The sequence below is a fragment of the Nicotiana tabacum genome, chromosome 11 (genome assembly GCF_000715075.1).
Source record: "Nicotiana tabacum cultivar K326 chromosome 11, ASM71507v2, whole genome shotgun sequence".
NCBI classification, from domain to species: Eukaryota; Viridiplantae; Streptophyta; class Magnoliopsida; order Solanales; family Solanaceae; genus Nicotiana; species Nicotiana tabacum.
This window is the reverse complement of record NC_134090.1, coordinates 120220539-120235003: the sequence shown is the minus strand read 5'-3', so window position 1 is coordinate 120235003 and position 14465 is coordinate 120220539. Positions and strand designations below refer to the sequence as shown.

General features: G+C 35.9%; 1 protein-coding gene across 1 annotated transcript; it reads right to left on the bottom strand.

Moving 5' to 3' along the window:
* Window positions 1–2250: 2250 nt before the first annotated feature.
* Window positions 2251–6263, bottom strand: LOC107775429 (cysteine proteinase 3). Its single transcript, XM_016595158.2, has 8 exons — window positions 5881–6263; window positions 5623–5744; window positions 5146–5261; window positions 4451–4524; window positions 3988–4252; window positions 3604–3735; window positions 2853–2988; window positions 2251–2552 (listed from the first exon to the last, which is right to left on the bottom strand). Exons 1-8 carry the CDS (start codon window positions 6075–6077, stop codon window positions 2515–2517), a joined length of 1080 nt encoding a protein of 359 aa, XP_016450644.2. The 5' UTR covers window positions 6078–6263; the 3' UTR covers window positions 2251–2514.
* Between the last annotated feature and the right edge of the window lie 8202 nt (window positions 6264–14465).

Sequence of the window (14465 nt, the reverse complement as noted above, 5' to 3'; positions counted from 1 at the left end):
TATGATTTTTCTCGTGGAAGTTGCTTATGGTTGAGTATTGATGCTAGTTGAGGTTTCTTTTGTGAAGTTAAATGTTGGAACAAGTTTGGTTATAGTTGACGCCCTTGCCGGGACGTATTTACTTATATTGTCGATTCCCTTGCCGGGATAGTGTTGTTTTCTTATTGTTCCCTTGCCGGGACTCTTTTGTGATTGGTGTTGAATTGTATATTGGGATAGGGTTGCATGCCGCAACAACATTATATTTGGATCGGGTTGCACACCGGAACAATATTATATTTGGATCGGGTTGCACGCCGCAATAATATTATATTTGGATGGGGTTGCACGCCGCAACAATATTATAATTGGATTGGGTTGCACGCCGCAACGGTGATAAATGATATGGATCGGGTTGTACGCCGCAACAATATTTTGATGATTTGGATCGGGTTGCGCGCCACAACAATAAATGATAAAAGTGGTTATTGATTGGTTACGGTTTCCTTATTCTTTCTGCCGCAATTTTTAAATTATTCTTTATGTTTTTCTCCTGAGTTACTGTTGGTAAATGATATTCCCACACAACATGTTCCCCATCCCAGCCTTAATTGTATATTTCTGTTTTACTTTCCGCTGTATACGATATAACTGCACAGGTTTATTTGGTAGTCTGGTCCTAACCTCGTCACTACTTCGTCGGGGTTAGGCTAGGCACTTACCAGCACTTGAGGTCGGTTGTGCTGATACTACACTCTGCACCGTGTGCAGATCCCGGAGCAGCAGCATTCGGACCTTAGCTTGGGTGGTTGCCTTTAGTCCAGTTGGAGATTCCGAGGTAGTCCTGCAGGCATCCGCGGGCCCTGGCGTCTCCCTCTATCCCTTCATCCTGTTTCATTTACATATTTTAGAAACAGTGTATTATTTATCTTTCAGACATTGTTTGTAGTACTCTTAGACCGTCTGTGAAATTGTGACACCAGTTCTGGATAGTCTTTGTTTAAGAAGTAGTATGAGATATCTTTAAATAATTTTATTGCTTCTTCCGCTTGTTTAAATTCCGCTGTTTATAAGCTATTGTTTCAAAATTGTTAAAGGGTTAAAATGAAAAAAAGGTATTCGTTCAAACAATTGGCTTGCCTAGTTTTCATTAGTAGGCGGCATCACGACTCTCGGGGATGAGAAATCCGCGTCGTGACATATAATAAAGATAAATACATTAAAAAAAAGAAGTTATTTGATGACTACATAAATCCCTGTAATTTAATCGAGAATTTTTGTTCATTAAAATTCAGACAATATTATTGAGAACAATAGAACAAAATTTAAAATAAAAATTATTTCAAGAGTAATAAAATATATATCTTCTATTATATCACAAAAACAAAGTAGCAAAGAAAAATATTAAATAAAGTAATATGCTAATAAAAATTTCTATTAACAATGTAATAATACTAAATATTAGATGATATAATAAAGAAAAATACTCTCACAAAAAAGTTGTTCGCTACATGTATAAGTCCATTTAGTTTAATAGAGATTTTATTCATTAAAATATTGATAATATTATTAAGAACAACATAATAAAATTCAAAATAAAAAATATTCCAACAGCAATAAATTATATATCTTCTCTTATATTACAAAAAGAAAGCGAACAGACAAAAATAGTAAACAAAGTAATATACTAATAAAATTTTCTATTAAGAACGTAATAATACTAAGCAATGGATAATGTAATAAAGAAAAATATAGAACAAAAAAAAAAGTCGACTATATAAGTATCTTTAATTTAATAGAGATTTTATTAGTGGGTATATCGTATTGACAAATAAGATGACAATTTAAATTTATTAAAGCAATACGGTCTAATAGGATCAAACAAGCCCGATCATAATTTAATTTAATTATTTTTTTTTTAATATTTACCGTGCATCGTGCAGGTACGACTATTTGTGAATATGAAAGAATAAAGAGATTGAGACATTTGAATAACAACAGATAAAAAAATTATGATACATGTTAAATCAAGCATTTATTTAAATTTAAAGTAAATATAAATATATGCACTTTATAACTCTATTAAATATTACATCCCATGAGAGGATCACAAACATTTCTAGACATTTCTTAAAGAAAATCCTACACAAAGTTTTGATAGTATAAATAAAAATTACATATTTATATGTCATTTTGGTTTGACTTTTCGGTTTGATGGAGAATTATTACACATAGTATGCCCTCACGCCCCGTAACGATTTTCCAGTTCGATTTAAACATCGGCAAGGATGAGAAATATTTTATTAGTAATATAAAGGAATAAAAATTATTCAGCCAAGCAAATCAGTTCATCAATGACATCTTTGACATTCCAATATCCATAACTTATTATTTACAGTTACAGAGAACTTTCCTGCACAAGAATCATTGTAAACTCTGTATATGGAACGCTTCATTTGCCGTTTAACATAAATCTGAAACTGGGAGTGGATACCTGTCGCATAGCCAACTTGAACAAGATCCGATTTAGGGAACTCAAGCAACAATAGGGTATGATGCGCAAGTTGCAATACCTACAAACATATCATTAGGATCAGTTATTTACCTCATCAAAATCATGACTACATTAACTAGAAAGTTTTTATTATTATTTGTGTCGATTTAAGATGAACTCAACTTGAACTCGTATAGATAGCATTATAGTTCAGATTTTGTGGCCTCTTTTTCTATGGTCCAAGTTGAAAGCTATTCTCCATTAATTTATCCTAATAGAATAAGCTTTCTCAATCCGAAAGCAGTGTGCATTATGCCACACATGTTCTTTCCCACACAGGAAGGGGGAAAGGAGACTTGATGATATGGGAGAAACTTACCACACATGTTCTTTCCCATCTCCATTTTGAAGTATCCATTGTCACCCCATTCAGCTCCCCATGAGTTCTTGATCAGCCAATATGGAGTACCATTATCAACACCATATCCCACAGCAAGAACAGCATGGTTCACATCCTGCCATTGGAATAGAATATGTTAATGTAGTATTATGCCATTGTCTCGCATATTTGGTGAAGGTCGGACTAAATACTTTGTTGATGTCATTGAGATTTAACAAAAGAAGAAAAAGAACATGTGCCTCTTCACTGCAGCAAAATCGATCAATGTCTCAGTGCCAGATTAGTTGGGTTGGGTCGGGGTATGAATCCTCTGTGTACACTGTGCTCATCATACCATTTTATTCCAATACTACATTATCTGTATCTTAAGGTTGACTAGGTGTTTCTAAAAGTAGAGACTATTTCAAGCTTTCCTATCATCCAGCATCTTTTTTTGGTTGATAAAGTATGGTATCTTCCCTATCAGTATTATGACACTCGAATTGTTAAAATCAATAAACACACACACGCAGACACACAGAGACACACACATTATGCATAACTTACAGATAATTGCAGGCACCCTTCTCAACGAGTAATCAAGTACTGGGTTATAACTAGCTACTGGGTAATAACTAACTACTGGGTACTTTCTTTCCTTACGGTGAGTTACATGGAAAATGTGCTTCAGTGACAAAGAATAGCAGATTAAAAGGGCTATATCCCAAATTCATCAGAACTAAAAACTCACTTGGGGAGTGTTGCCACATACGGTGCTGCTGTAAATTCCACCCTTGTACTGTTTGAAACCTTTTACCACCTGATAAGCTACACTAACCGGTCTAATAAATGCAACCGCGTATTTTAGTTCATCTTCAGCACCCTGTAATTATAAATGTTTAATTGTAAGGAATCCAACCAATGCAACCTTTTCAGGTCAAATAACGCATATTAAAAGATCCACTCAACTGAAAATCATCAACAATGAAACACTAGAACTATTAAAGGTTTTTCCTGTTGGAAAGCTACAATAATCTTCCTTTAGTGTGTCAAATACAAGAAATGATAAGCAATGATGTAAGCAGTTAAAAGCTGATCCAAGACATTGTTGTTCCAGAGTAAAGAGGTATCCTACCTTGGTAATATTAACAGAATCAACGACTTTAACAGCAACATTTTCTGACGAAAATTTGCATACACCAGCCTTTCCAGCATAAGGATATTCTTCTTCAGTGTCAAGACCACCACTGTATTTAATGTACTCAAAAGCCTGTGATGGAAGCCCGCCATGGCATCCAAAGTTATTAAAAGCTCCAGCACAGTCCAAGAGCTGCTGTTCAGACAGAGAGATGTTCTTCCCAAATGCCTGGGCATATGCTGCCTCCAGAGCACCAGTAGTGCTGCCAAAACATCATGTGCCGACTCCGTCATTTTTCAACTTCAGAAACCCGAATAGAATTGAAAGGATATAGAGTTTACATGTTGTTAAGAATAAGTAGTTTAGGCTTAACGCATAGTTGATTAACGATTGATAGGTAGAATGCCATTCCAAACTGAAAATTTAGGAACCTAGTGACATGATCCTAACTACTCCGTACCTGAATGTCCAGCAAGACCCGCACTTCCCCTGCTTCTTCACTGGGCTTACTATCCGTGCTTCCCTCCAGTCTTTCTGAAATGACACATTCGGAGATCAAAATTAGGAACAAGAACTACTTTTGGTAACCAACAATACCTTCACTTAGCACATGCTCTTCTAGGCAGCGGCTGAATGAAAGGCAACTGTTACTAAACCTACTACTACTTTTAGCTTGGAAAAGAAGAAAAACGAAAGATATATACATAGACAATACACACACACGTTTTTCTTAACACACATTTATACCAAATTTTTATTTCATTGTCAGATACAGTGGATGCAGCAGTACTCTGCACCTCTTGATTTAAAATCCTATGTCCAGTGTTGCTCCTAGATGCAATAGCTATCTATGTTGTCATCTCAAGAAATTCCATCATCTTGAAAGTAATAAAAGTTAAAACATAACAAAGTGATCAAAATCTGATGAAACAAGAATGACAGCAATATTAGGCTGCAAAATGGACAAGACTAAGCATTTATGAATTTTCCTTTTAGGAGAACATACAAGATAGGGGCACAAAGAAAGCAGTGAAAGCTAGATTTCCAATAACAGGATTTCCGGTTGGAGTGAATGGATGCCAATGGTAATGATTTTTGAGAAAGTATCATAAACAACTGCAGAAAAAGATATAACGGAGTTCTGATTGCAAATACCGTCTCTGGTAGGTTGACATTAGTGAGCTGAAAATCGCTCTTTGTGGTAGCGGAACAGTTTTGAGGAGCTCCTAGCCTTTCTCTCCTAAACTCATCCCATGTTAGGTCGGTAAACTCTGCCAAGAAGCATAGTCATTGTCAAGAGCAAAATAAAGCAAGCAAAATATGCAGTGCCTTCTTATTTCTTTATTTTATTTGTTCTTCTCCTTTTCCTTGACCTTCATTTTCATATTTTTATTTTCCCTTTCTTCACTCACCTACAAGAAATCTGTCAGGAGTTCTAATTAGAAGTAACAAAAACATTAATCTACTACACCTTGAACCTCAAATCAAGTTGAGAACAACTATACAAGTCAACTTTATGTAGTCCACTCTATTCAGATCATTTCATGAACTATAAGTAAGAAGAAAAACCCAAAGAAAAAGGGGCAAATTGTCCACAAAGGCATATATTGTCCAGCCTATAAAGGCAATTACCATTGACACCAAGTTTGTAGGAAAGTCGTTGCTTGTTGTGAGACCTAATCATCTTCAGATTGTCCAAGTATATCTCAAACCTTTGCTTGATCTCCTCAACTGACTCGTATCTCTTCCCATACCTTTTAAAGTTAACAGATATCCCAAAAATTAATAATTTTTTTTCTTAAAAAAAAAGGGAAACAAGAAGGCATAACTCAAAAAGAAAAACTTTAGCTTATTTATTCAATAAGAGGAAATTAGATGAATCCAACTGACCTGCGAACAAAGCGAACGAAGGAGAGAGCACGGCGCGTTTGGCCGATGACTTGGAGAATTCCACTCTCCAGCTCCTGCAAACCGTCGGATACTACAACTTGCCTGATCGGATTATCATCGTCAAACGTCAACGCTCCGCCTCGTGCGGCGGCGATTAAGGTCGCGATGAGTAATAGTATTATCAAGGCCCGAGTCATCGTACTGTTGTTCTTCCTCGGGGAACGTGGGAATTTTTATTACTAGTAGGAGTTTAGGATAAGGAAATGTACATTATGTAATGCTGCTGTCTGGCAGTCTTGAGTAAAGATGCTTTCTTGATAATTTCATTAAATATTCATGTATCGTTTTTTCTTTTTCCTTGTAACAATTAAAAAATGAACGGGGGTGTCATGGTGATTTTTGCAGGACATTTTATAGTTGGTTGCATTATTGAAGCTTTGGAATTGGAAATACTTTCTCTTTTAAATTGTTTATTTCTGTTACTATATGAAGAGTTGAATTATTTTCTTGAATTACGGAGTTCGATGATTTTTATTTATTTTTAATTACAAAAGTCATGATTTATAGTACTACTTGTTACATGGTTGATGTTCAGAAAAAAAAAAATTGAAGTTGAAATTGAAAAAACTATACTTGAAAGTTAAAGTGGTGCTTGAAGATGAATTTTATTTAGAAAACAATTTTATCTTATTATTTTAAATACTCCTAACACGAATTTTTTAATATTTTACCAAAATTTTAAATATTTGCAAAAGCTGATGGAACTTCTATTAATCTAGTGTGAGCACGTGATTTTTGCCTCACGAAAAACTACTCCAAAATAAATCAAAAATAAAATAAATTTCTTTTATTGTGCAATTTTTGAATTTTTGCGTGATGTTTGTTAAAAATTTGTCTTATATCCGTAAATGTTTATTTTGTCATAACAAAATGAAAATAAAATAAAAATATATGTTTCATGCATATCTAGGATTTAATTATGCATTTAATAATTGACTCAAAATAAAATCACAAAAATATGCATTTTTATTTTTTATTTTTCGTCATATTAGTTGTGTCATTGTGTGATTAATGTTTTATCTACGTGTTAATGGTTATTAAAAGGTAATTAGTATTATTGTAATGATAATTTTTTGTTTTTATAATTTTGATTAGGATTTTATTAATTAAGAATAAATTTAGGAAATAAAAAATAGGTTGAAAACATAAAAAATATCGGACCTGGATTAAAATCCAGGCCCAAACCAAGTTACCCCCCCCCCCCCTCAGCCCAATCCAGGCAGCCCAGATCCGGTCTTATTCAAACGAGTCAAAACGACAGCGTTTGGTCGTAGCTTATCAGTGACCGTTGGATCAAAGCCAACCAACGGCTGAGATCCCACGAACCTAACCCGTAATCATTACCCGATCCGATACCCGGTTCAACCCGTCCCCCCAGCTTAAACCAAACGACATCGTTTGGTTAAGTGGATAAATCCTGATCTTTCATCCTACTAGATCTAACGGTCAGCATCAACCCACCCCGTCCCTATATAAGCCCAAACCCCTACCCCGGCCCCCTAACTTAACACCCCCCTCTCCACTGTTCATCATCATCTTCCGAAACCCACCCCTAACCCTAGCCGCCCTAGGATCCCATCGCCTGAAACCCGGCGGCAACAACGCCGCCGGTCACCAAATAACACCCTAGAACCCCCTGAACATCCTCTATCCAGATATGCTAGCCACTTGGCTCGAATCTTCCTGAAGGTTCTCGAATCTTCATTTGAAGATTCGAGCCGAGCTTAGATCTAAACCAAACAATCCCTAGTTAACACCATAGTACCCCCTAGCATGCCTCGTTATGGATCTGATGTTTGTTTGGCTCGAATCATTTCCGAGTTTCTCGAATCTTCTTTGAAGATTCGAGCCAAACAAGAACAAACTCAGATCTGTTCTAAACTAACACCAAATGACCCCTAGGCTACCCTCACCCTTGTGTCGTATTTGGTCCCCCTCGAATCTGACCAGAAATGGTTAAGTCCCAAATCGAATCTTCAGGAACCCTAGAAATACCAGACTTTTGGATTCTGCCCGAATTAAATAAAGATTGAGGTTTAATCGACCTTAGTCGAAGTATTTTCAGTGGAAAATACTTCGACTAAGGTCTGTTTGATTTCAAACAAAGTCCGAATCCAAGTTGAGTTCGAGTCGGAATAAAATTGAAGATTCAAAGGTATTTTTTCTATTTATTTTGTGTATTCTACGTGTATTTTTGTGTTTGTTTCATTCTGTGTAATTTTCCCATCTTTTATTGTCATACTGTCTCCTACCCGTCTACTTGATTCTAAATGTGAATTGTTTCTGTTGGTTGTGATTAGTTACAATGTGTGTAATCGACTCGATTAAGTTCGTCGATTAGTTGTATTGTGAATCTTGTTTCTGAAAATGTTGACTGAAGCAACCTGTTTCGGATGGATTATTTTGTTGTAATCAGTTGTTTCTTATTTGATAATCAGTTTAATTAATACTCGTTAATTAAGTCATCTTTGTTTATAGTTCAATAAAATCCATCAAATGGATGTTGTATGTGTGTTGATTTCTGAGCATTAAGTTTCAGGGCATTGTCAGTATATTGACAATGCTCCTGTATCTGTTTGATCCTAACTCAATGTTGAAGTTCTGTTTAAATTGTTATGTTGAATTCAGTGTGATCTTACAAATGTTGATTAGATGTAATTGTGTTAGAAGGTTACATTCTTAGTTAGGATTCAGTCCAAAACTTTAGGATTGGTTGTAGCTGTCTTAAATCAGATTAATAATCAGGTTTGAACAGATTTTAAAAATCTGTATTGTTAGATTTTAAGTTTGACAACAGTAATAATAGTAATCACAGTAGGATTTCTGAGGGTATTTCTGGACAAAATAGTGAGGGTAATATGATAGCATAATGGGCTGAAAGTGGAAAGTTATTGGCTATTATTTAAAGTGATAATGAGAAACAAAGGGTAATGGGGCTGCCTAAAATCAGGATAAGATCACTTAAAGTATTAAAAAGCAGTTTGTAATGGAACTTTCTGATTTTAAAAGAAGAAAGGGGTCCAAGAAGCACAAAAAAGAGATAGGACAGACCTGTATAAGTACAGGGACTGGAAATTTGAAAGAAAAGGAGATTTAAGAGAGAAGAAAAAAAAAGGAGAGCTTTCAGAGAAGAAAAAAAATAGGAAGAGATTGAGAGATTTGAGGATCAGATTTTAAAAGCAGATTTTAAGAGGGAATTGAGAGAGAGAAATGAGTTTTCAGACAGAATTTTAGATCAGATTTTGAGAGAGAATTTAAGAAAAATACACCTAGAGTGAGATAAAAGAAAAAAAATCAAGCAGAAAATCAGATTCCTCTTGGAATCTGAAGAGGAAGAAGAAACAGAAAAGAAACCAAAAGAGAGTATTCGCACACACACACAGTGAAGCTGAAACAGAAAAATAGAAAAGAAAAGAAAAATCCGAAACCTTGTTGGTCTTTTGGAATCTGTCCGGGTCTGTGTATTGATACTATTTGGTTTTAAAATCTAAAATTCTTTAAGAAACTTTGCTCTTGTGAATCTAGGTTTCTCGGGTCTCATTATTACTCAAGTTTGTGGAAAGACTGCCATTCTGCTGATTTTGTTACTGCTGCTACTGCTGAAATTTACTCCTTATACCTTCATTTCCAGGTACATATCCTTTTAAACTCATGTTGTGAAAAGCTTCAACACGGCAAATAAATGAAGTTTGGAGTTATGATTCTGCTTTCTACTCATCTAAGCCATTTAGTTTAAATTTCAGTTTTATTTTGTGTTGGTTAATTAGTGGTGAATTCAACACCATGGCTATAAGTTATTTACCTTATTTGAAATTCGTATAAGGTTTGTAATAATGTTATCCATTTCGAAATCTCATTAGTATAGGTATATGTGAGTTGTCAAAATAGGGAGTATGGCATAAAAATGGGCCATTGATTACATCCCATAATACCTTTAGCTAAATGTAAAGTAGAATGGAAGTATTAAGAAGTTACATTAGTGGTATATCTTGTAAAAAATATGATTTTGTTTAGATTGATATAAGTTTTATTATATGACATGATGACATGTATATTTATAATCATATGAGTAAGGTGAGTTGATATAGCTCGTCATGATGTTAAGAATATTATGAATGTTTAGGCGCACAACTATGTTGTATGTAATACAATTCGAATTGAATCAATTCGAATAATAACTCCTTTCTCATCAATTTGATTATTTATCGTTATAAATAAACTAAGCAATTATAATTTTGGATTAAAAACAAGCATGTGAGAATGAGATGATATGTATAAGCACAAATTGCAACACTTTATATCAATGGTAATTAGAAATAGAATTTGTTAGTTTCATATACAATTCATTCTTTGGCATACATATATATGTTGTATTTGCTAAAAATCGAATTTTGATTCTTTTCTTTGAATTTGGATAGTTGGGATGAATATAATTTATACTCGGAAATTATAGTCGACGGGCAATATTTAATAAATTGTGCATTCTTTTAAAAGAATTTAAAGGCATCCCTTAAATGTGAATTTTTCAGGAATTTCATATAAAATGTGTAGATATAATAAACAGTTTTTTGTGGAAAATCCATAATATTATTACAAAAATTCTGCGCAATTAGGGATGCGTTCGCGTACCCTGACTATATTTTTAAAAGCAAATTCGGATTATGCGTACGCGCAATTTCGAGCGAATATTTAAGAAAAGGATTTTTCCAAGGATGTTAAAATAATTTCGTATAACCCGAGATGTGCAGTTCATTGTCTAAATACAAGGGTGATGATGTTCCTGATTTTATTTTAAATTTCGAATATATGATTTTTAATAAAAACTATAACATGGATAATTTTATTGTGTACACGTACGCGTGACACGATTTCTCACGTTAAAAAAAATATATAATATATAAAACGAATACACGTATGCGTGATTCGATTCGAAGAAGGGTCTTTAATTATAAACAATCTAAACAGAAGCGGTAACAAAATCATGCAATAAAAATGTAAAATTGAGATAATTAAGCCAAGAATAAAAACAGTTAAGCGACCGTGCTAGAACCACGGAATTCGGAAATGCCTAACACCTTCTTCCGGATTAACAGAATTCCTTACTCAGGATTTCTGGTTCGCAGAATAATAAACAGAGTCATATTCTCCTCGATTCAGGGATTAAAATTGGTGACTTGGGACGCCTTAAAATTCCCAAGTGGCGGCTCTGAAACAAACAAATAAATCCCGTTTCGACTGTCCTTAAATTGGAGAAAACTCCCCACGCGTCCCGCGGGCGCGGTAAAAAGGAGGTGCGATAGCTCTGGCGACTCTGCTGGGGAGTATTTCAGTACTGTAACCCAGAACCACTGGTTCAGGGTTTAAAGAATTCGAGCTTAAAATAACTGCGATAATTGACTTTATTTACTATATGATTTTCAACTGTTTATATGATTAACATGCTAAATGTTTTTTTTACCGCTTTAATATTATTTGAATTGTGAATATATACAACTGCTACGAAACCCCCTTCTTTCTGAGTCTTCTAAATTTATGGTGCACACGTGCGCGTGGCCCACCTTTCTGTTAAAGGTCATACCAAATAAGACGAAGTTGGGACAAGTAACTAGGCCGGATAGACTTTCGTTCTCCCGGTACGTTACCCCCGCTTCGGCTCAAACTGTCCGTTTGGGTAAGCCAGGTTTAGAACAATCAACCTCAGGTTTTTCACTTAGAATAACTCAGCCATGTACCGGATCCCTAGTAGGAACGAATATTTGCATCATATGCATTTGGCCTTGGAGACTCAACACAGGGGTTGGGTCTGTCTAGGACAGGTGAACCCGAAACAAAAAAGACCATCTTGATGCATCCTACTTGCTACTTGGGCATTCATTTGCCTCGAACATGCTTGTTGACCAGCTTAAATGAAATCATGGTGAGAACCAAGGAATAAAATGGGTTGTTTTAAAAATTTCCAAAAAAATAGTTTTAAATCTTGAAATAAAGGTTTTGATAAATAAAAATTTTTGAAAATGATTTTTTAGTGTATATTTTCAAAATGAGTCTTGACTTTATTAAATTAAATTTCAGATACAAAATGAGCACCACGCAAAACCCCCCATCCACGAATACAGAAGAGTTTCTATTTCAGCTTCAAATATGGTGGTATGATTTAGGCGAAGATGGTCAAAAATGGGTCGTCAAGCATTTGTGAAATCTCACGGATATTATGAAAGTTAAACCCCGTGATGATCTGATTGCAGCGTTAGTAACCTTTTGGGACCCTGTTCACAATGTCTTTCGTTTCTCTGACTTCGAGCTTACTCCTACATTAGAGGAGATAGCTGGATATGCTGGTTTCGACGGAAGTCTAAGAAATCAAAGCCTGATATTCACAAAGGCTCCCTCGGTACATCGATTCTTTGGTCTTCTGAACATCAGCAGTCAAATCAGGAAAAGCAATGTCATCAATGGATGTTGTTCCTTCAACTTTTTGTATTCAAGGTTCGGAAAGTCAGATGGGTTCGAAATTCATGAGAAAGGCCTTACTAACAAGCAAAACAAAGACACTTGGCAGATTCACCGTCGCTTTGCCTTCATGGTGGCTTTTCTAGGAATCATGGTCTTCCCAAACAAAGAGCGAACAATTGATATTCGCACCGCGAAAGTTGTGCAAATCCTCACCACTAAAGAAAATCACACCCTTGTCCCCATCATTCTCTCAGACATTTATCGGGCTTTGACTTTATGTAAATCAGGAGCAAAAGTCTTCGAAGGATGCAAAATTTTGTTGCAAATGTGGGTGATGGAACATCTCCAACAACAGCCCAAGATCATACAGTATGGGTCAAATAATGATAATTGCATCGAGAGTTATGAGGAAAGAATAAAACATTATCAGGCTCCAGAAGGGATAGAAGCATGGGTATCTCATCTAAGGGTTTTGAAGGCAAGTCAAATTGAATGGACTTTGGGATGGCTCCCGATGAGGGAAGTGATACACATGTCAACCTCAAATAGTTATCTGATACTATTGGGATTGAGAAGCATCCAGCCGTATGCGCCACTAAGAGTCCTAAGACAACTAGGGAGATATCAAGTAGTTCCTGATGATGAAGATTTGAGTATGCAAGTAATCGAATTACACCCAGAAGCCACTATTCCGGAGGCTCTACTTCAGCAGATGTGGAATGGATGTCGATACTTGAAAAGTGATACTCAAGTCCCAGACACTACAAAGGGTGAGATAAATCCTGGATATGCAAGGTGGTTTGAAAAACGGTCTCGCGTGGATGATGTACCAGAGCCTGAGCTAAGAAGGCCAACAAAAAGACCCCATGTTCAAAACTTCAATGATAAAATCCAAGAGCGGTTGATCTGGGGAGAAAAGGAAAAAGGGTACAAAGCAACTATCCATGCCCTAAAAGAAAATCTGAGAAGCCTCAGTTTGGAGAAAGATTTGCAAGCACAGGAAGCCGAAGGCGAGAAGAAGAGTCTAGCTTGTGAGAATGAAAATCTTCATGCTCGATTCCAAAAAATGAAAAGAGTTTTTGAGACACCAAAGAGGAGCTGGAAGGATCAAAAAACCATTGCCAATCTTTTTGAAAGAATGCAAGATTATGCTTCCATTTTTGCGGAAAACGAAAGGGCGTTGAGTAAAGCAAAAGAAAGGATCCAAAAATTAAACGAAGAAGCCAGATCTAATAAGGAACGCCAAGTAAGGCAATCCGAAGAAGACAGGGCACAATTCAAGAAGGAAAAAGACCATTGGATACGATCAGAAAACCAGCTTCATGCACAACTAGAAGAGGCAAGAAGATGCAACAGAGAACATCAACAAGCAGACCTCGACAGGGAAAGAGCGCAAGCAAGATTAGAGCAGGCCAGACTCCGAGCTCTGTTAGAATCAACTCTAGATCGTGAAAACCGTGTTAGAGATATAGCCACCACTCGTCAGCAGCAATTGCAGAACCAAGACCAACGTCTCCAAGATTTCAGGGCATAAATCCACGACCTGGCGGTCTACACTTCTCAAAGTTACGTAAATTGCCAAGGAATGGATTATGAAAGGTTTACAGAGCATGCACCCACTTTTGCCCGTCATCTAGCAATGGAGTTGGAAAGGATGTATCGTACGCTGGGAGGTCATCCAGGTCAAGCCCCACATTGAGCAAATAATCTAATAATCTATAACACAAATGGAAAGTGGGGCACGTTGTGAGATGTTAAGAATTGTATCTTTTATTTTGATTTAAGTGTGTGTGTTTCAAGCCATTTTCTTACAAAGTTTTCAAATGTAATGTCTGTTCATCTTTGTATAATGAATAAAAGTGTTTGCCTCATGTCCGAACTACGCAAGGTCTGATTCATGCGGGGGCATGATACGTAGGCAATCTCTATAAGATTCGACCACCACAATAAAAGGAATATAATAAATAAAATAAAAGTAAATAACAATAAAAATTTCAAGAAAGCTGGGACGACACAAGCGGCCGAGCAAATGCATAATAGAAAGGGGATATTTGTCTAGGAGCATTGCATCT